The sequence below is a fragment of the Saccopteryx leptura genome, chromosome 2 (assembly GCF_036850995.1).
Source record: "Saccopteryx leptura isolate mSacLep1 chromosome 2, mSacLep1_pri_phased_curated, whole genome shotgun sequence".
NCBI classification, from domain to species: domain Eukaryota; kingdom Metazoa; phylum Chordata; class Mammalia; order Chiroptera; family Emballonuridae; genus Saccopteryx; species Saccopteryx leptura.
In genome coordinates this window covers 335,010,994-335,032,203 of record NC_089504.1, presented here as the reverse complement: position 1 = coordinate 335,032,203, position 21,210 = coordinate 335,010,994, and the positions used below count along the sequence as shown (strand labels likewise).

Below are 21,210 nucleotides of genomic sequence, written 5' to 3'. Positions count from 1 at the left end.
ATTAGAAAACATGTGTAAACATGTGCTTCCAGTCTGTCCTGTGTCAGCAACACAAGTGTCATTGGCTAAAACATCAAAGATGTTCTGAGTTGCTGTGGCCAGGTGGTTCAGTGGATAAAGCGAGGCCACAGGATCGATCCCAAGTCAGAGCATGTATGAGAAGCAATCAGTGAGTGCATAACTAAATGGGACAATTAAGTGGAAAATGAGTTGATGCTTCTCTCCCACCACCCACCCTCAAATCCATGGAAAATAAAAACAGTTGTAAAAAAAAAGGATGTTCTGGGTTATGCTTAGGGCTTAAAGCCTATCCTACTTGACTGTAAAAGAAATTTGAAATTTGAATAAAAAATTTACCAGAGTGGTCAGCTTAGCTCCCAGCCCTGGTGGTTTATAATCTAGTGCTATCAACTACATTTCAGTCCGTTGATGCCAACTGCAGAACCAGGGTTCTCTGTACGCATCATGAGCAATTAGTGACTTTTATTGCAACTATATTTTCAGATACTTGTTCTTAATGGATAGAGGGAGACAAGGTTGCTGGGGCGCTAAGGCTATGCAAGCTATAAGTTTTTGGGTGTCATTTATAATGTATATGGTTCTCCCTCAGCAGCTCTAAAAGACACATTCTGCCCTGGCTGGATGGCTTGGCTGGTCGGAGCATTGTCCTGAGATGCAGAGGTGGCTGGTTCAATCCTTGGCGGGGGCACTTAAAGACACAGATTGATGTTTTTTTTCCTCTCCCCCTTCCTCTGAATTCAATAAAAAATAAAAATAAATAGAAAAAATAAAGACACATTCTTTCCCCTTTTGTTATCCTTTACATTATGAAGTCTAACATGGACTATTTACTTTCATCTTGGCCAGTGCCTGACTAGGAAAAGTCAAAGTATAGCATACAGAGCACTGCCTTGGGTTCTGGTCTTTAGCCCCACCATACTAATTGTGCAATCTTGAAAGGTATATCTCTAAAACTTCATCTATGGGAAGTAGGCAAACAGATGGTTTTTGGCCAGAACAAATGAACCAATGTAAACCTTTAGCCATCATAACATGGTTATCAGAGTACATGTATGTGTTTGGGTAGGGATGAGGAGATTTTGCTCTCACTGGGCAACCCAGGAGGACCTGGCCTCTGAGCCTCAAAAAGTGCTGTTTCCCAGGTCCTTCTCAGCTTTTCAGTGAAATTAATAACTGGAATTTCTTGGCCTTTTTATTATTATAATCTTTAAATTTTTTTGTTTACTGATTTGAGAGAGAGACAGGAACATCAATATGTTCCTGTGTGTGCCCTGACTGGGAATCAAACTGGCAACTTCTGTGCTTCAGGACAATGCTCTAACCCAGTGGTCCCCTTTTTTGGGCCACAGACCGGTTTAATGTCAGAAAATATTTTCATGGACCGGCCTTTAGGATGGGATGGATAAATGCACAAAATAAAATTATGCGACGACGTAAAAACTGGTATTTTTAAATATAATTGTCGAATTTACGAGACAAGCGTCAAGAGTGAGTCTTAGACGGATGTAACAGAGGGAATCTGGTCATTTTTTAAAGATAAAACATTGTTCAGACTTAAATATAAATAAAATGGAAATAATGTAAGTTATTTATTCTTTCTCTGCGGACCAGTACCAAATGGCCCATGGACCGGTACTGGTCCGTGGCCCGGGGGTTGGGGACCACTGCTCTAACCAACTGAGGTATCCGACAAAGACATAGAACTTCTTGCCCTTTTAAAAATTAGAGAATAGTCTGACCAGGCAGTGGCCCAGTGGATAGAGCGTCGAAGTGGGATGCAGAGGACCCAGGTTCAAAACCCTGAGGTTGCCGGCTTGAGCATGGGGTCTCTGGCTTGAGGTTGGGATAATAGAAGTGACCCTATGGTCACTGGCTTGAGCTCAAAGGTTGTTGGCTTGAAGCCCAAGGCCGCTGGCTTGAGCAAGGGGTCACTCACTCTGCTGTAGCCCCACCCCCCCCGTCAAGGCACATGAGAAAGCAATCAATGAACAACCAAGGTGCCCCAACAAAGAATTGATGCTTTTCATCTCTCTCCCTTCCTGTCTGTCCCTCTCTCTGACTCTCTCTGTCTCTGTTAAAAAAAAAAAAAAAGAAATTAGAGAATAGAATCTGTTCTGAAAGCAGATGTCACCTCATCAGAGAGGTCTTTAAGTTCCAGTTGAGGATTTAAATGGACTTGGAGAATGAAATCTACCTGCTATCTCATATCCTATCAAAACTCCTAAATTGAGGCCTATTCACACTCACTCTTTTCATACAGAACACCTCAAAATAGTTTTTCCAAGGACAGGAATCACTGATGAAGTACAAACTAGAACCCATCTCTCCAAACTACTACTTCAGTACTCTCGTCAACATACAAATTACTAATTACCCAAATTACTAATCGGAAAATATCTATATAGGTGTCTTTGATGATCAGGGATTTCTGAGCCTGCGGGGAGATTATTAGCCTAGAGCAGGAGGCCTGGTTGTTGATTAAACAGCTGCTACTGGTTAGTGTTAGGGGACACAAGGCTATATCTACAGAAGTGAAGCAACAACCAATGAATAGAGAATGTGCAGGAGGTTTGTTAACTCCACAGGTAGGTAAGCATGGCTCAGTACACAGAGGACTTCAGAAGATAAACAGCACATTGTTTCTGGAGATTTAAAAAATAATGACATTCCATTGTTGCAGGGAGACTGCAATTTACTATTCAGAGGCAAACAAGACGGAGAGGTTTTTGTTAAATCATACTAGTGATAAACACTATGGCAAGGTCTTACTTCATAACATAGGAGGGCTTGGAGGGGCTTGAGACCTTTGTTTTTTATATTAGTGCCTAATATATTGTTTTAATGACATTCCACTTTTTCTTCAACTTATAACTCTTCCTGGACACTTTAGAGCAGGGGTCTCAAACTCGCGGCCCGCGGGCCGCATGCGGCCCGCCGAACAATTTTGTGCGGCCCGCAGACTGTTTTCAACTGCAGTGAGAAAAGTGTTGCGTAACAGTTGCCTTTTGTAGACCTAGTGCGGCCTGCCAAACGGCTGTGATCTTGCTCTGCGGCCCACATGCTGAGTTGAGTTTAAGACCCCTGCTTAAGAGCATAATCATTGGATATCTTTTTTTTAATTTATTCATTTTAGAGAAAAGAGTGAGAGAGAGAGAGAGAGAGAAGGGTGGGGAAAGAGCAGGAAGCATCAACTCCCATATGTGCCTTGACCAGGCAAGCCCAGGGTTTTGAACCAGCAACCTCAGCGTTCCAGGTCAATGCTTTACCCACTGCGCCACCACAGGTCAGGCTCTTTTTTTTTTTTTTTAAGTGAGAGAGAAGGCCCTGGCCAGTTGGCTCAGTGGTAGAGTGTCAGCCTGGCGTGCGGGAGTCCCATGTTCGATTCCCGGCCAGGACACACAGGAGAGGCGCCCATCTGCTTCTCCACCCCTCCCCCTCTCCTCCCTCTCTGTCTCTCTCTTCCCCTCCCACAGCCAAGGCTCCATTGGAGCAAAAGATGGCCCGGGCGCTGGGGATGGCTCCTTGGCCTCTGCCCCAGGCGCTAGAGTGGCTCTAGTCGCAACAGAGCAACCCCCCCCCCATGGGCAGAGCATCGCCCCCTGGTGGGCGTGCTGGGTGGATCCCGGTCAGGCGCATGCGGGAATCTGTCTGACTGCCTCCCCGTTTCCAGCTTCAGAAAAATACAAAAAAAAAAAAAAAAAAAGTGAGAGAGAAGCGGGAACAAACAAACAGAAAGGGAGAGAGATAAGAAACAATTCTTCATTGAGGCACCTTAATTGTTCATTGATTGCTTTCTCACACGTGCCTTGACTGGGGGGCTCCAGCAGAGTCAGTGACCTCTTTCTCAAGCCAACAACTTTGGGTTCAAGCCAGTGACTTTGGGCTCAAGCCAGTGACCATGGGGTCATGTCTATGATCTCATGCTCAAGCTGGATGAGCCCGCACTCAAGCCAGCAATCTTGGGGTTTCAAACCAGGATCCTTTTCATCCCAGTCCAACGCTCTATCCATTGTGCCACCGCCTGGTCAGGCAATTATTGAATGTCTTAAAAAAACATTTTGGCAGAGTTATTTTCATTAAAATCTTTATGCCATCTCTCAACTCCCAGAATCCAGGTCAGGTCTGTGATCTCTTTTTATCCTCAAGCCCATAAATCAACCAGAAATCTTTACAAACCACTAAACTCATGAGCATTATTTTAATTCACCGATTATCAGATGAGAAGAGAGCTTATATGTAATCTAGGCCACCTTATTTCTTGGCACATGTTTCCTCCATGATGTGTGCCAAGTGGCAGTCTAGCTTTCCTATTCCACATATGATGTGGAATTTACTGCTTCCTGAGGCATTTGTTCCATATCTGGGCACTCGGATACGCCCTAGTTATAACTTTTCAATTTCACCTTTGCCAGTTGTGGTAACAAATGAAAACAAGTTCCAATGCCATCCTTTGTGGCTTGGCTGAAGAATCACAAATACTCCTATTGGCATTGTTACCAAGCTCTACCAAAGTGGCTAAGTATATCTGCTTGTTTAAGCAAGGAGAGGAATTCATGCTTAAGTTCATTTGTAAAGGAAGAGACCTTGGCACTACTAAAGGTGACTGACACAAAGGACCTTGTGGTCTGGCTAGAAGATGAGTACAGAGGAGCTTCTGACTCGGGGATGGTTTTGTGGTTTGCTTTTATATATAAAAGGTAAGATAACACTTCCTGTGCCAAGTACTTTTCTAACAGTACTTGTTTTAAAAAGGATATCTTCACTCAGAACAGATGTCTTCTCAGAGTAAGGAATTGGTACTTTGTGTTTCATACTGTTGATCCAATTAAGCCACCTTGGAAACCCATGTACAAATACATAAAATACTAAATATTTTTTTTTAATTTTTTTTTATTCATTTTAGAAAGGAGAGGGGTGGAGAGAGGGAGAGAGAGAGGAGAGAGAGAAGGGGGGAGGAGCAGGAAGCATCAACTCCCATATGTGCCTTGACTAGGCAAGCCCAGGGTTTTGAAACCGGCGACCTCAGCATTTCCAGGTCGACTCTTTATCCACTGCGCCACCACAGGTCAGGCGAAATACTAAATCTTTTTTTTTTTTTTTTTTTTGTATTTTTCTGAAGCTAGAAACGGGGAGAGACAGTCAGACAGACTCCCGCATGCGCCCGACCGGGATCCACCCGGCACGCCCACCAGGCGACACCCCCCTCCGGGGCATCGCTCTGCCGGGACCAGAGCCACTCTAGTGCCTGGGGCAGAGGCCAAAGAGCCATCCCCAGCGCCCGGGCCATCTTTGCTCCAATGGAGCCTTGGCTGCGGGAGGGGAAGAGAGAGACAGAAAGGAAGGAGAGGGGGAGGGGTGGAGAAGCAGATGGGCGCTTCTCCTGTGTTCCCTGGCCGGGAATCGAACCCGGGACTTCCACTCGCCAGGCTGACGCTCTACCACTGAGCCAACCGGCCAGGGCCCGAAATACTAAATCTTTAAGAGAATTAATTATAGCTTAGCACAGTCTTTGGTATCAGAGGTCAGAACTTTGAACTCAAACCTTCAGAGGCTTGTTTGCTTCCTGCATTTTGATCCAATGAGTGGAGATAGAAGACTCAGTCTCTACTTCTGAGATAATGCCTCCTTTAAATATTGGGTTGTATTTTTTTCTTATCATTTGTCGGTGTTCATAAATAATGAAGAAAACAAAAGGGTGTCAAACAAATGAATGAGGCCTGAGAGGATTGCTAGACCTTTGCTACCTCCCACTCAGTGGTACTTCTTCGGGTTTGGTTTTGTGTTTCTTGTTTCCTCAAACTCATAACTTGTCATTTTGATCAAGGGCCACACATCCTGTCAGAAGAGTGTGTCTGGTGTTCCTCAAGCTGACTTCATATCATCACCTACTAACCAAAGCAGAACCATTTGGGTGATTCCTTCATCATTAGACTGAAGGACAGGGTCACCCAAACATGTTTGAACAGGAACTACACTTCCTTGGCAAAGGTGAGCTGAAAAGCAGTGATGTCATCAAGCAGTAAGGGGCAGATGAGAGAGAAGTAGTGTGAGGAAGCTGTTCTCAGAATTGGTAAACAGCCTGTACAAGATGCAATCAGTGTGGACAGGTCCACTACATCAGACCTGGCCATGCACAACTAAGGGAAACAGGCAGGGACAGTACCCATGCGCATGCATCATATGTGACCTTCACTAATGTAACCTCTCTGTAATTATGGCTTGGTGCCACTTTTGTATGATTTTACTATAAAATGCCTGCGCACTGTGTCAGGCTGCTGCTGCTGCCTGCTGTGGTTGTGGCTGCATGTCCCATCTACCTACAGCTCCACATGTTTTCTTTCAACTCTTAGCCCCCTGCAGCTTTCCATCCCCTGCCTCTGAACTTGGACCTAACAAGTAGCTTCCTGAGATAGGCTATGAGCACATCTGGCGCAAGGGGCATGGAGGAGAAATACGAGTGGGTTTCAGTCAGTGACTTTCAATTGGTGAGCCATAAGAATTTCTAAAATGTGCAATACTTGACTATTCAGTCAGGGGCGCTGACCTCTTTTCTCTTAGATTGTCAAATAAAAAAAAATGACAGCCTGACCAGGAGGTGGCTCTATCCACTGATAGAGCATCAGCCTAGGACTCAGAGGACCCAGGTTCAAAACCTAAGGTCGCTGGCTTGAGTGTGGGTTCACCAGCACGAGTGCAGGGTCGCCACCTTGAGGGTGGAATCATAGACATGACCCCATGGTCGCTGGCTTGAACGCAAAGGTCACTGGCTTGAGCAAGGGGTTGTTGGCTTGGCTGGAGTGCCCCTCCCCCCACATCAAGGCACATATGAGAAAGCAATCAATGAACTGAAGTGGCACAAATATGAGTTGATGTTTTTCATCTCTCCCCCTTCCTGGCTATCTGTCCCCCCCCCCTCTCTCTCTAATAAAAAAATAAAAATAATAATAAATTTTAAATGACAACAGCAACACAACAATAGCTGTCTCGTGTGACTGCCCTTATTGGTCATGTCACATTATAAAGTCTCTGATTGCCTGACCTGTGGTGGCGCAGTGGATAAAGCATCGACCTGGACATGCTGAGGTCGCCGGTTCGAAACCCTGGGCTTGCCTGGTCAAGGCACATATGGGAGTTGATGCTTCCAGCTCCTCCCCCCTTCTCTCTCTCTGCCTCTCCTCTCTCTCTCTCTCTCCCTCTCCTCTCTAAAATTAATAAATAAAAAATTAAAATAAAATAAAATAAGGTTGTCTCTGATTGGTTAATTTTTGGTACCAGAAATCTATATATATAAGTATAAGCATCTGATTTTTTTTTTAAGTCAGTTTGGAGCAAAAAGGGTAGGTAATTACTTTTTTTGTAAATCAATCAAAATACCAGTTTTTTTGTCAGATCAGCAAAAAATATATTTTTTGGTATGCTGCAGAATTTGAGTAATTAGTTGATGTGTGCCATGAGATAGAAAAAATGGAAAATCACTGATTTAGGTCATTAGGATTGTGTATCCAAGGGAATTAATGGACCCTGGACAAGAGCTGTCCTGTCTATTTAAGGGCTTTAAGACTATACCTGTGTGTGTGTGTGTGTGTGTGTGTGTGTGTGTGTGTGTGTGTGCGCGCGCGCGCGCGTGCATGCATGCACCACAGTGCAGGCTTTCTTTCCTATAAAAGAAAAGGGAAACCAACCATGATTTCTCAAAAAGCTACTATCTTAAAGAACCAGAGTCCCAGGGTATCTGGCCTAGATAAACAATAGCCTTTGGAGGCCATTTAAGCCAGAAACAGGGATGTTTAAAAACCAGTGGGCTGCTTCCCATTTTGCAGTCAGTTCTCAATGATCCTAGGGTTGTGTATATGGTCCTATATGCAGTCCCATATGCAGGACCCTAATGAACTGAAATTCCTGCTGTACCTGATGCTGCAGGAGAGGGGTGGCCTGATGTCAGTAATTCTCCCTCATCAAGCCTTACATAGAGGTTCTTAACCACCCGTAGAATGGCTTCTTTAGATTTCAGTTCCTTGTTATTTCTCCTGCTCAGGAATGGTGAAAGACCTTTAGATGAGGAGTGTGGAGGAGAAGGAGCAAGAAGTGGGAAAGGAGGGAGGTCATTGTTTTTTCATGACAGGACAATGGGCCTAGACAATTATGTGCTGTCTGCATTTCAGTTTAGATTCTGGGATAGTTCAGAGTTTCTTCTTATTTATTTGAGTTAAAAGAACAAGGCTTAAGATTATCCAAACTGGAAATCATGGCCCCCAAAGTCCTTGTACCAAGCCTTAAGACATGGCTTCAGTAAACATCTCTCCTCTTTAAATTACTTTGCTGTTTGTGAGGCTAGGATGAAGCTTTCAGTCAAAACAGGTGCCGTCTTTCTCAATGACAAGTTAAAACTTCAGGACAAAGCTCTTAGCAGCCCATGGAATCAAATGTCCTATTGTATTGTTTAGTGGCCTAATCCCAATCAGGACATGTAAATCAAAGTGTATAATGCTTTATTTTACGCTGGTCTTCAGCATTATTCCTCATAAAACCAAACATTCACTACTCAGTTACTGAGTGACCAGATCCAGGAAAAAGCTTTTTCTGTGTCTACATGAATGGCTTTTTGAACAATTGAGCAGAAAAAGCGTAGTAATGTGAAATAAATAAATTACTGAGTCAGTTCTCGACAACCTCTTGGAACTTTTTGTTTTCCCTGGTCCCAGATGTTTCTCTCTGGAAAGAGAGAGACTAGTAGTAGTGTCAGAAAAGAGGGCCCTACCCAGAAAACCCCTAAGAAATGAGGTTTATACTGTTCAACACTTAGAGAAAGCCCACCATTGCAGAAGAAAAGCAGCTCTGGCCAGAGCTCACTGGAGTAATAATCCCCAGAAATGGTCCCAGAGACAGCAGCTAGAGTGCCTGAAAGTCTGTCTCCTTGAGACAGTGGTGGGATTCTTCTTTGTTGCACCTTAGTTGTTCACTAACTGCTTTCTCATACGTGCCTTGACCAGGGCCTGGCTACAGCAGAGCAAGTGACACCTTGCTCAAGCCAGTGACCTTGGGCACAAGCCAGCAACCACGGGGTCATGTCTATGATCCCACGCTCCAGCCAGCGACCCTGCACTCCAGCTGGTGAACCCGCTCAAGCTGGGGAATTTAGGGTTTTGAACCTGGGTCCTCCACGTCCCAGTCTGATGCTCTATCCACTGTGCCACCACCTGGTCAGGCATCTTTATTCTTTTTTTAATGTTCATCTACTACACAATAGCATATTCTGAGCACCCATAGTAAAGGTCATTCCTATCCATAGGTGAAAAAAATTGAAAGTGAGGACACCAATTAAGAAGCAATATGGAAATATCTTAAAATAACAGTTTTATTGTTTCTGTCAGGTATTATTTAATATTTCTTCATTAAGAAGAAATATTTCATTCATATTTTAAATTCACTCTTATCATCTAGTTTTGTGTACCTCTTTTATTGTTCTTATTTAAGTATTAAATGCATGAAATAATAAACTACCTTTCGGTATATCATTTTTTATACTTAAAATGGTCATTAGGGCAGAGAAACGGTTGTTAAATTTTTTGAATCCCATCACTTCCTTGAGTCATGGTCTAACAGACTGGGTTCAAGGACTTCCTGTTCCTAAAATCATCCTTGGTATCTGTCCAGTGAGGCTTGAGGTCCTAGGCAGACGCCGTAGATCAGCCCGGTTCCCAAGGGAGACTTGCACAAGATGTCTGAGAGGCTGGACCTTACTGCAGATACAGACACTCACAATCTCTACCCTGTGGTTCTTGGCGGGTCTCAGGGCCGCCCATACTGCCTCCGCCGCCCTTCTCAACCTCACGCGAAACAGACGCAGCCCCGTAGCTCCGCAAGCCCACTTCCACAGCAGCTGCTGCGTGTAGTCTGCAGAGCGCCACAACCGCAGAACAAAATGAGGGAAGTGGGACCGAGACACAAACATCCTGTCCTCACTACACCGAGTGGCTCCAGCTTGAGAGTTAGGATCAGAGAGCTGATTATTTATGTGGAACAGAGCTGCCCAATGACGCACATAAACTCATCTTCTCTGTAGTCACTGCTAGGGAGACAGCATTTTATCTCGAGTCCATGGGTTCAAATGGTGCTAATCTTTGGCTGATGAGGTCGATGACAGGAGAGAGTGACCACGATAAGCAGAAATGTGTTGAGCAGACAGCCTGGGCAGGAGTTCTGCTTGGGGTAAAGTAAATGGCAGTGAGCTGGAAGTTCTGTCTTTTCCCACAGATCAGAAGAGAAAAGGGGGCTGAATCAGTGGCCAGGAACTAGAGCCGCTGGCTGCGTTCAGTCCGCACTGCCTTTTCAGGACTCTGCCGCGCTTAGCTCTGTTACACAGGATTCTCCCGCCAGGTCTCACCTTGTATATGATCGCTTCCAGCTGAAGATCTCCTCCAGACTGGAGGAGGGAGAGACCTCCCGCTTCTGCAGGGTTCCCCAGCGACGCCGGCCCCCTAGGAATGAAGCTCGGTGCCTGCTCAGCCCTTTCAGCCTCTCTTCTGTTCGGAAGAAGTCCGTCAAGGCCCGGAAGTACTCCAAGATGATCTCGTGGCTCCATGCTGGCAAGGGCTCCTGGCGCAGGAAGCCACAGTGGCCTCCATGGCTACTGAGCAGGAGGAAGAAGTAGGGGTTGTTGTAAAAGAGCTCAGTGGGTAGAAAGTGGTCTGGGGGCCCACACACAGGGTCATCAGCACTACAGATACACAGCACAGGTACAGCCGCCTCATCCACATCCCGGAGGGGGTCGTTGTGGTCCCAGTAGGTGTCCCAGCTGATGGGAAAACTTTTGGTATGGCAGAAGAGGGTCTCTTCAAACTCTCGCAGGGAGCGGCTCCTGAACAGTTTGCGGGTGTCCACTGTGTCCTCCAAGGCTGTGGCATACCTGGCAGCAAGAAATTGAATAGGGAAGATAGAGAAGAGAGGGGAGAATTAGAAAACAAATTGACAGCAGAAACTAGAGTAGCAGTGCACAGGCCGAATTCTGGCAACAGAGGCTTTCTTTGGCTATATAATGTGGGTTTTTTTTTTAACTTTTATTTCGTTGTCATCATTTAAAATCAAGAGGTTTCTCATAAGATGCAGCTATCTGGCTCCAATGAGAAGATCGGGAGACATGGGCTGGCCTTCCCGAGGACAACAATCAGGGTATATCCTCTCTCCTTCCTTTGTCACAGTTCTTACCAGGTGTGTCATTCATGGCATTACCTGCTCAGCGCTGAGGCAACATTTGACTTTACAGCCGCCAGACTACAGTGACAGTTCTCCTGACCTCAACTTGTGATCCTCTGTGGGGAAACTGCTATGAGCTGTCACCTCCTGATCCCCTTCTAGAACTCATTGGCTCAGACTATCCAGACCTGCAGGTGTCACCCCCTCCTCCCACTTTGATTAACATTTTACTTTAGGTTGTATTAGTTTATTTGTTTGTGTTTTAAAAGCTAATATATTATCCAGATAATGAAAAATGAGTTTGCAAAAAAGGTATTCCTAGAGAAGACTGGATGGCAGAAGAGTTGACTAATTAATTTACAAGGTGAATTACCAAATTGGAGTCTGAGAGCAACCGTTCTAGGAAAGGAGACAACTTTGCTGTTGCCAACTTCCTGGAGAGAGCCCGGGACCCTGGTGAGGAGGCCAGCACGGGCAGCTCAGACGTTTGGGTGGATCAATCCAGCATTAACCCGTTGAACTTGGATGTGTGTCTTCTGAAAACATTCAAAGAGGCTTGTCCTGAGGTGGGTTTTTTTGTTTTTTTTGTTTGTTTGTTTTTACAGAGAGACAGAGAGAGAGTCAGAGAGAGGGATAGGCAGGGACAGACAGACAGGAACCGAGAGATAAGAAGCATCAATCATCAGTTTTTCGGTGCAACACCTTAGTTGTTCATTGACTGCTTTCTCATATGTGCTCTGACCATAGGGGTACAGCAGACCGAGGAACCCCTTGCTTAAGCCAGCGACCTTGGGTCCAAGCTGGTGAGCTTTGCTTAAACCAGATGAGCCTGCGCTCAAGCTGGAGACCTCGAGGTCTCGAACCTGGGTCCTCCGCATTCCAGTCCGATGCTCTATCCACTGCACCACCGCCTGGTCAGGCTCATCCTGAGTTTTTAACCCCACACTTCTGTAGGCAGGGCAGTGACTGAAGGCTCAGGTTTCCTCTCCACTTTCCTCACCTTATCCTCGCGCTGGTGTCGGGGTCACACTAGTGGTGGTCATTTGGGGATGGAAACTAGAGGCTCTCGGTTGCCATAGCAAAGGGCTGCTGTTGAGCTCAGGATTTGATCTCAGAACAGGAGGCAAAATGGGGCAAGAAAAGAAAGAGAAATTACAGTTGCCACCATTTATTCAGCAGCTACCTAGTGCCAACCCCTCACTTCCATTATCTCACTTCGCATGTATAACTACCTTGGAAGGTAGTTATTATTATTATTATTTTTTTTTTTTTTTTTCATTTTTCTGAAGCTGGAAACAGGGAGAGACAGTCAGACAGACTCCCGCATGCGCCCGACCGGGATCCACCCGGCACGCCCACCAGGGGCGACGCTCTGCCCATCCTGGGCGTTGCCATGTTGCGACCAGAGCCACTCTAGCGCCTGAGGCAGAGGCCACAGAGCCATCCCCAGCGCCCGGGCCATCTTTGCTCCAATGGAGCCTTGGCTGAGGGAGGGGAAGAGAGAGACAGAGAGGAAGTCGCGGCGGAGGGGTGGAGAAGCAAATGGGCGCTTCTCCTGTGTGCCCTGGCCGGGAATCGAACCCGGGTCCTCCGCACGCTAGGCCGACGCTCTACCGCTGAGCCAACCGGCCAGGGCCGGTAGTTATTATTAACTGCATTTAACTGAAGAAAGAAAAGAGGCTTCAGGGAGTTCACTAATTTGTTGGAAATTCAGGATTTGAACTAAAGTGGCCTGACCCCACATACCAGGTCTTTCTGCCACACCACACTGTTGCCATAATGTCTTTGACCTCATTCTTCCATCTCTGAGGAAAGCGACAGTGCAAGCTGGAGCCTGGTTGTGTGCTGTGGGAATTGTTCTCTTTTTGGAGATTTTTTTTTTTTTTTTTGCAACAGTGAGTACATACATACCTAGAAATATGCAAAACACTTGTCAGGTCTAAATTTTTTATTCCTGTCACCTCTAGTCTCAATATAAGGGAACATTCTGGAGAGATAATCAGTTGCAATTGCTTCCAGAGCCCTCTTTGCTGACTTGACAAATTCCGGACTAAATGGCAAATGTCAGGCACTGCCTCTGCTGCGGTGGGGCAGGTGCTCAGGTTGCTTGGACACCGTGAGGCTGAAGTGCGGCCAGGGGGCCCAGGGCAGGAGGCCCTGCGTAGCCTGATGCTGCTGACTTAGCCTGACGATGCTAGACTCTGTGGATTTTAAACCAGCTTCCCTGGTTCTGTCTAGGGTTTGGACAGCTTCAGACTGTGTGTGAGGAGAACAGTGCCCCAATTGCCCTAGACCTGTTTGAGTCCATGCCAAGTAGACTGTGTCTTCGTCAGCCCAAGACCACTATTCCCTCCCCCCCTTACTGGTCTGCGGCCTCCGTTTACGCACCTGCTGAAGGCGATCTTCTGGTGGAGCAGAAAGCCCCGCTCGTAGGGCCAGGGCAGACCGGCCTCAAACCATTCGCGGCAGCGCAGCACCGGCGAGATGCAGGCGGCTCCCGTCATGTAGCTGGAGGAGCCACACTCGCCCAGGTAGGACAGCAGCAGTGCCGAGCCAGAGCCTTCGCTCACCGCGAACAGCAGGGCCGCGGGGTGTCGGAAGCGGATGTAAGTGACCGCCTCCTTGAGATCGGACGGGTCCCCGAAAGACTGCAGCCGGGGGCTGACCAGCGGGCAGCCGTGGTGGCCGCGACGGTGAAAGATGACCGGGTAGTAGCCGCGCTCCAGGGCGAGCAGACAGAGGCCGAGAACGTTGCGGGTGAGGCGCCCCCACGCATTGGGGATCACCAGCAACACCGCGGGAAGGCCCCCCGCGTTCGTGACTCGGCGGCCCCTGGCGCATGGTCCCACGACCCAGTCCAGGGCCACCAGTCCGTCGTCCGCTAACTGCAGGTACTCCCGAGCCAGCTCAGGCCCCGGCCCCACGGGTAACACAAAGTGGCAGAGGGTCTGCAGGTGGGGCCCAGAGAGCCAGGAGCGCGGGCCCCGCTCCAGCGCCGCCGAGCGTCGCAAGGCGCGCAGCAGGCACTGCGCCAGCGCCGACGGCTTACAGATGAGCCTGCACCCGCCGGGCAGCGGCTCTCGCTCGTTGCTGAACTGGTCCGCAGGGCCTCCGCTGTCCGCCTCCTCGTCGTCGTCCCGGCCCCCGGCTCCAAGCAGGGTCCTGGCTCCGACGGCGCGCCTCCCGAGGCGCCGAAGCCTTGGGGCGAGCAGGCCAAGCAGGGCTAGCGCGGCCAGGAGCAGGGCGAGGGCGGCGCCCCACGGCGGCATGGCGAGGCAGGAGAGCCCCGGGTGGCGGGTGGCAGACGGCAAGCGGCAGGCGATGGGGACGTCCCCTCGGCTAGTTCCCCGCTCTGCCCGCGGCTCCGCCCGGCCGCGGGCGGCTGCCTAGGGCCCTCCCGCGCGGTGCGGGGGGGCACCCTCCGGATTGGCCGCGGCCCCTCAGAGGCAGCCAGTTCGGGCTCGACTCCCCTCGCCCGCCCCCCTCCCGCCCCCAGCCCTTTGTACAGCGATTGCGACAAGCAGGAGCAGAGGGTGAAAGGAACCGAGGCCACGGAGAGGGAGCGTAGACGCGCTGGCGATCCGGAAGGGAGTGGGGAGGGCAGCGAGACGAAGACTGGGCTGTTGGCAGCAGAGAAGTGGGGAGACTCCAAGACCGAAACTTGGGGGACCGGGATGTGCATGAGTTAGTCCTCTATCCCCGCTCTTCCACCCCGCGCGATGTGTAGCTGCGGGGGAGCCCTTGTGTCGCTGCGCCTTCAGGGGCCGCTGTTGAGAAGTTGCAAAAGAGAGAAGTGAATAAACCGCAGCTCCCGGCGCGGGATCCTGGGCTCCAGGAGCCGCGACCGAAGCCACCAGCCACGCCCCCGGGCTCGGCCGTGCTCTCTGACCTTGGTATTTCTCTCAGCCCGCTCGACGCCGGCAACTGCCCAATACCCCAGCCGGGCGGGTGTTCTGGCTCAGGGCCTTCGAGGACTAAGGCGGGCAGGTTTGCGGTGGGCTGTTCGTTCCCCTGCATGCACCAGTGCGTTGTCCCTATCCTCTCGGGAGCCTGGCTTCCAATAGGAAATCTTTAAAACCGCTCCCCAGGAAGGACTTGCCCAGAAGAAACAGCCCCACACCTCCAAGAATAAGCTGGGGGTGGGGTGGGTGGAGGCTGCACTCAGGTGCTGGGTGAGGTGGATGCCTGTCACCCTATGATGGGGCTGTGGCAGAGGGCAGGTTGGAGTCTCTTCATCAGCTCAATAGCTGGCAATTACTGGGGGTCGGGGGACGGGAAAGGGTTAGAAACCCCTTTGTAAGTCACAGGTGTGTGAGAGATGATTGATATAACACGTCTTGCTCTATTTGGAAATTTGGGACTAGGCATCTCAACCCTCACTTTTCACCCACGTTCCCGTCTTTCCTCAAAATTCTGAGTGGGGCCAAGGAGAAGGGGACTGGGGAGAGGGCGGCAGGGGCGGCGTCCCGCTGCAGGAAAGGTCTGTCCACTGCTCCCTCCTGGGGCGAGGCCTGTGGTTCCTCCACCTCACGGTGACCTAGGTCTCCGTGGACACATGCTGGCTAACGAGAGCGGAGGCGGAGGCGGGGAACGAAGCTGTACCCGGCCCGGCTCCGGTCCCCCAGAGCTTCTGGGTCTGGGGAGGGTGGAGGTCAGAGATCCCCGAAGCTCCTCCGGGTTCGGGCCCTATTTGCTAGGGCAGGAGTGGGATAGGCTGAAGGTGAGGCTGTAGAGCGGGGAATCTCTTCCTTCCGCAGCTCGGACTTCCTAATTCTGCACCTTTTCTCGTTGACGGTTCTGAAGCGAGTCTGCCGGAGGAGCGTACCCGTATCCCCTCCTTGGCCACCCGGTCCACAGGGACCCAATTCCCGCCCTTCGCCCCGCTCCACGATCCCACCCAAGCGCTGCAGCTGCACTCTGCAGGCCGCAGAGACACACTGGGACGAATGCTGGGAGGAGGAGGTGGCTCCGGGATTGCCTAGCAGCGCGCTTCTAGGGCCGGGCTCCCACACAAAACTTTTCCGGTTTGGGGTTCTGGACGCGTGCGCGCCGAGTCCTGGGCTGTAGGCGGTCACTGGGGCGGGGTGGAGGCGGAGGCGGAGCGACAGCCGCGCGGATCTGAGGGGGCGGAGCCAGGCGAGGCGAGGGGCGTGCGGGCCTGGGGTGTCTGGCCGCGAGGTCTGATGCTGGGACGGAACGGCGCGCGCGAGCCCGGGGTCTACGTGGGCGCGCGGGGGCGGGATCCGGCTGGGCTGGGCAGGGCGGTGCGCGCTCCCTCCCGCGGGTGCGGGGAGGTCGGCCCTGCAGGGGATGGCGCCTCCTCCGCCTTGGTCTCAGCTGCTTCTCCTGGGAACCCTGGCGGGACTCCTGAGTCCCACTGAGGTAAGGAGACCCGCTGCTGAGAAGGCTTGGGCCGGGGGCCTCAGAGCTTGGCCGAAAGTTCGTCCTGGAAAGAGTGGCCCGCGGAGACAGGACTAGGAGTCCCCGTCCGGCAGGCCGGGCCTGGGCTGGGGAAGGGCAGGGCCCTCGCCGAGGCCAGCGCCCGAGCTCTTCTGCGCCTTGGACCCACAGGTGACGGCTGAGCCGGCGGAGGAGGCGGGAGCCCGTTGTCCGGAGGGCCCGTGGCCTCTGCCCCAACAGGTAGGAGCCTGGAGGGCGCTGTGAGAGAGGGTGTGAAGGAGTCGCCCGGTCCCGCTCCGGTCCCTCCGCGCCCGCTGCGGCCACTCTCTGAGGACCTCTGCCGGTTCCTCAGTCCCTCAGTCGCCAACGTCTTCATCCCCAGCTGGAGGCGTGAGCCTGCCGTCCCCTCCCCGTGCCCCACACAGAGTCTCCCAGCGGCTTTAAGCTCTCTTCTTTCCCCACGTATAGATGTCACCAAGAGTGACCTACACACGGAGGAGCCCACGGCAGGTGAGTACCAGCAGGACCCATCCTTGGTGTCTGCAGTTGCAGGCTTTCTCCGCCTTTTCCGCCCATCAGCTCCATTCTTCACCACTTTTCTCGGAAGAGGCAATGTTCCTGTTTCCCGAGAGGGAGCAGAGGCCTCTGTCCTCTGCGGTGCCCTGTCGGGATTGCTCTTGAGTAGCTGGAGCTCTGCTGTGTGACCGTGGGAAGCATCCTGCCTCCTCTGGGCCTGTTTTGTGTAAGAGAGGATATTAGGAATGCCCCTGCCCATGAGGAGTAAACGAAGTGTGTGACAGCACTTAGGAATGCACCAGGCTGTATGATGTGAGGAGTGTGCCTTAGATCGCCGGGCTCCACACTGGGGGTTTTCCTCTATGGCTGCTTCTCTGTTTTTGCCGTTGGCCAGATAGCTTCCATGTCCCTTTGGTTTTCCTTTTGAAATATATCACTAGATTTCCAGGCCAAGAGACCTCATTCCACCTACCTGATTCCTTTCCTCAAACAGCCCTTTCATTAAATCATTTCACTGTTCAGAAACTTTCAATAGCTCCTTATTTCCCACCTTATCATGGTCATACTCCCCTTGCCTGGCTTTCTAGACTCTCCCTAGTTAAATAAGCCTTGTCTGAACTCTCCAAATCTGTAGTTCCAGCTCTGGCCCGGTAGCTCAGTTGGTTAGTCCCCAAATGCCAAGGTTGCAGGTTTGATCCCCGGTCAGGGCACATACTAGAATCAACGAATGAATGCTTCAATAAGTGGAACAGAGAATCAGTATTTCTCTCTGTGTCTCTCTTCCTTCCTCTCTCTCTATAAATCAATAAATTAAACATTTTTTACAGATCTGTGGTTCCTCTCCAGTTGTGTTGATCTGTTCACTTGTCACACATTGAGCGCCAGGCTCATTCTCACTGCTGTACCTTTGCTCCTATGTGTTCTACACAGTGGTCCTGTCCTGTCTTGTCCTGACCTGAAGCTGAAGCAGGCAGTTTCTTCACCACCTGCCATCCATACGTATTCATTTAAAAAACAAAATTTATTGATTGATTTTAGTGAGGGGAAGGGGGAGAGAGAGAGGGAGAGAGGGAGGAACACTTATCTGTTCCTGTATGTGCCCTGACCGGGGGTTGAACCAACTGAGCTATCCAGCCAGGACATACCTATCCATTTTCAAAGCCCAGTGCAGGAATCAGTTCTTCTCTGAGACTTTGCCTGATCACATCAGCTCTTATTCATTACCTCCAAATTTGTATAACGCTTATAACTTTTCTCTTATAATTTAACAACTAATTAATTTGAGTTTTAGTAGTTTGCGCTTTCATTTGCATTAATTCTATTTCCCTGAGTTTCCTTTACATTCTCTGTAAGTGGAGTCTAGTTTGCTTCTGGCATCTCCTACAGCATCTGGCACAGTGCTGAGCATCAGGTCAGCTCAATCAAAGAATATTAATAATTGATGAAGTGTTTCCATTCTGGGATTGTGTACCTGCTGCTTGTGTGTCCTGTATTTGGATGCTTTTGGGAGACTGACTGTAGAGATAAGATCAGTGAAAAGAAGACCTGGTCTCCATATAGGGGATACATACAGTCTAGACTGGTGACCTGTAGAGCCATCATTACAGGTGCAGAAAAGTACAGCTAAAGAGTGTGGTTGGAAGGCCCTGGCCAGTTTGCTCAGTGGTAGAGTGTCAGCCCAGCGTATGAAAGTCCCAGGTTCAATTCCCGGCCAGGGCACACAGGAGAAGAGCCTATTTGCTTCTCCACCCCGCCCCCTCTCCTTCCTCTCTGTCTCTCTCTTCTCCTCCCGCAGCCAAGTCTCCATTGGAGCCAAGTTGGCCCAGGCGCTGAAGATGGCTCCAATGCCTCAGGCACTAGAATGGCTCCGGTTGCAACGGAGCAATGCCCCAGATGGGTAGAGCATCACCCCCTAGTGGGCATGCTGGGTGGATCCCGGTTGGGCGCATGCGGGAGTCTGTCTGCCTCCCCACTTCTCACTTCAGAAATTTTTTTTTTTTTAAGATTTTATTTATTCATTTTAGAGAAGGGAGGAGAGAGAGGAGGGGGAGGAGCAGGAAGCATCAACTCTCATATGTGCCTTGACTGGGCAAGCCCAGGGTTTCAAACCGGCGACCTCAGCGTTCCAAGTTGTCGCTTTATCCACTGCGCCACCACAAGTCAGGCAGAAAAATTTTTAAAAAAAGAATGTGGTTGGAGCCTGACAGGGATAACCAGGAACTGTCATGGAAGTTGTGAGCTTTGAGGTGTGACACTTGCTGAAGGAGAGGTGAAAGGCACACTCAGAGACAAGTGGGGGTACATGCCAGTACCTGTTGTCCTTTGTCCTTTCCTGAGCCCTGATGGTGGAAGGGTCATGTAGCCATCCTGGGAGTCCCTTTAACCTGACCCCCAGAATGGGAGAACTTGAGAATGACCAGGCCTGGCTTGATGTCTCTGTGCCTTTCCTCCAGGCTGAGGATGTCAGCTTCCTCTACCACCCCTGTGCCCACCCCTGGCTGAAGCTCCAGCTTGCCCTCCTGGCCCACAGTTATGTGGCTCAGCCCTCATTGGTGCCTGACTCCACCCTCACTCAGGTTCGGGTAAGTAGGGGTGCAAGTTGGTTGGCACTGGCAAAGGCTGTGGCCCCAAGAGCAGGGAAAGGAAAATTCAGGGGCTTCCTCTTGCTCTTTCCCTACTTTCATCTTAGCGCTAACCATTCCCTCCTTCCATAGCCCCTGGTGTTGGAAGCATGGGGGGTGGTACTGGAGATGGCATGGGTGGAGCCAGCCTGGGCTGCCCACTGGCTAAAGAGGAGGCGGCGGAAGAAGCAGAGGAAGAAGGTATGGTTCCTCTCTGACAGCCTTTCTGGGCCCTTTCCCTTGATGCCAATGCCGGGCAGAGGGAGGCTATGCCAGAGAGGGTGTATGCAGGTAAGGGGTACTGGGGCCAGGCTTGGTTGGTGGTGTCATTGGATTATCTGGGCAGAGAAAGGGTGAGTGCTGTCTTTTCTCCCCTTAGGGCCTGGCTTTGGCCTTTACTCTGCGGAGCTGGTGGCCCCCAGGCACAGAGGTGGCATCTAGAGGGCCCAGGCAGCACTATCCTGGTGGTGCCAAGAGGCGTGGGCTGCGGGCTGCCCTTGGTCTCCAGCCCACTCCCTCAACCCTGAGGTTCCCCTCTGCTTCCTCATGGAGCTGGGAGACCAGACAGCCCATGTTAGGAACCCCAGGTGAAGGGAGTAATGCCCCATCTGTGGCCACTGCCCCCCTGCTGCCTGGGGGGCCTGGAGGCAGTGCCAGCTCCGGGATAGAGGCTCAGCCTCTGGCCTCTGACAAAGGGCAAAGCAGCCTAGGTGGCTGTGCCTGTCCAAACCAGGCTTCCCCTGCCTCTCGGGCAGCAGCCCCTCCACGGGAAGCGCGGGGCCCTACCCCACGGACAGAGGAGGCTGCCTGGGCGGCCATGGCTCTCACCTTCCTGTTGGTGTTGCTCACCCTGGCCACACTCTGCACTCGACTGCACCGAAACTTCCGACGGGGGGAGAGCATCTACTGGGGGCCCATAGCGGACAGTCAGGACACAGTGGCTGGTGAGAAGTTCCCTTCCTCACCCAGCCCCAGCCCTCCCCTGTCCCCCATGGCTTTCCTGCTCTAGACTGGTTTCCACCTTGCCCACAGCTGTGCTGAAGAGGAGACTGCTGATGCCCCCACGTCGGGTCAAGCGCTCACGCCGGAGACCCCTCCTCCCGCCCACGCCAGACAGCGGCGGGGATGGTGATAGCTCTGACTGACCTGCCCCAGCCCTGCCACTGTGGCAGGTTCTGCTCCGCCCTTGGGGAGGCGGCCGCCACGTGGACCGTGCTCAGGGCCGCCCCCTGGTGGCCTAATTGAGCAGTCCTGCCTAAGCGTTTGCAGAGGGGTTGGTCTTGAATGTGTTGTTTGCGGGGAGTGGAGCGGAGGCGAGGGGAGAAAAAGGAGCTGTTTAAATCTCCCTTGCAAATACTGTGTATTTTTAATTAAATTATTTTAGTAGAATCTGGCGTTGGGTTTGTATACCTGCTACACAGAGACACTCACTCCCACCCAGGACACTGTCCTAGGCCAT

General features: G+C 50.9%; 2 protein-coding genes across 5 annotated transcripts; one reads left to right on the top strand and one right to left on the bottom strand.

Moving 5' to 3' along the window:
• Nucleotides 1-9,379: 9,379 nt before the first annotated feature.
• On the bottom strand, nt 9,380-14,598 carry ABHD15 (abhydrolase domain containing 15). The gene is made up of 2 exons (XM_066363615.1): nt 13,603-14,598; nt 9,380-10,927 (listed from the first exon to the last, which is right to left on the bottom strand). The coding sequence occupies exons 1-2, from the start codon at nt 14,481-14,483 to the stop codon at nt 10,402-10,404; spliced, it is 1,407 nt and encodes a 468-aa protein (XP_066219712.1). The 5' UTR covers nt 14,484-14,598; the 3' UTR covers nt 9,380-10,401.
• A 1,708-nt stretch (nt 14,599-16,306) lies between these two features.
• TP53I13 (tumor protein p53 inducible protein 13) lies at nt 16,307-21,140 on the top strand. 4 transcript variants are annotated; one of them, XM_066363613.1, is made up of 8 exons: nt 16,307-16,596; nt 16,786-16,854; nt 17,083-17,124; nt 19,584-19,712; nt 19,845-19,952; nt 20,131-20,338; nt 20,485-20,695; nt 20,784-21,140. In XM_066363613.1, exons 1-8 carry the CDS (start codon nt 16,525-16,527, stop codon nt 20,881-20,883), a joined length of 939 nt encoding a protein of 312 aa, XP_066219710.1. In that variant the 5' UTR covers nt 16,307-16,524; the 3' UTR covers nt 20,884-21,140. The 4 variants fall into 4 exon arrangements, with proteins under 4 accessions (XP_066219710.1, XP_066219708.1, XP_066219711.1 ...); XM_066363614.1 differs by having other exon boundaries at nt 16,308-16,596; nt 20,507-20,695; XM_066363610.1 differs by having other exon boundaries at nt 16,308-16,596; nt 20,131-20,695.
• The last annotated feature ends 70 nt before the right edge of the window (nt 21,141-21,210 follow it).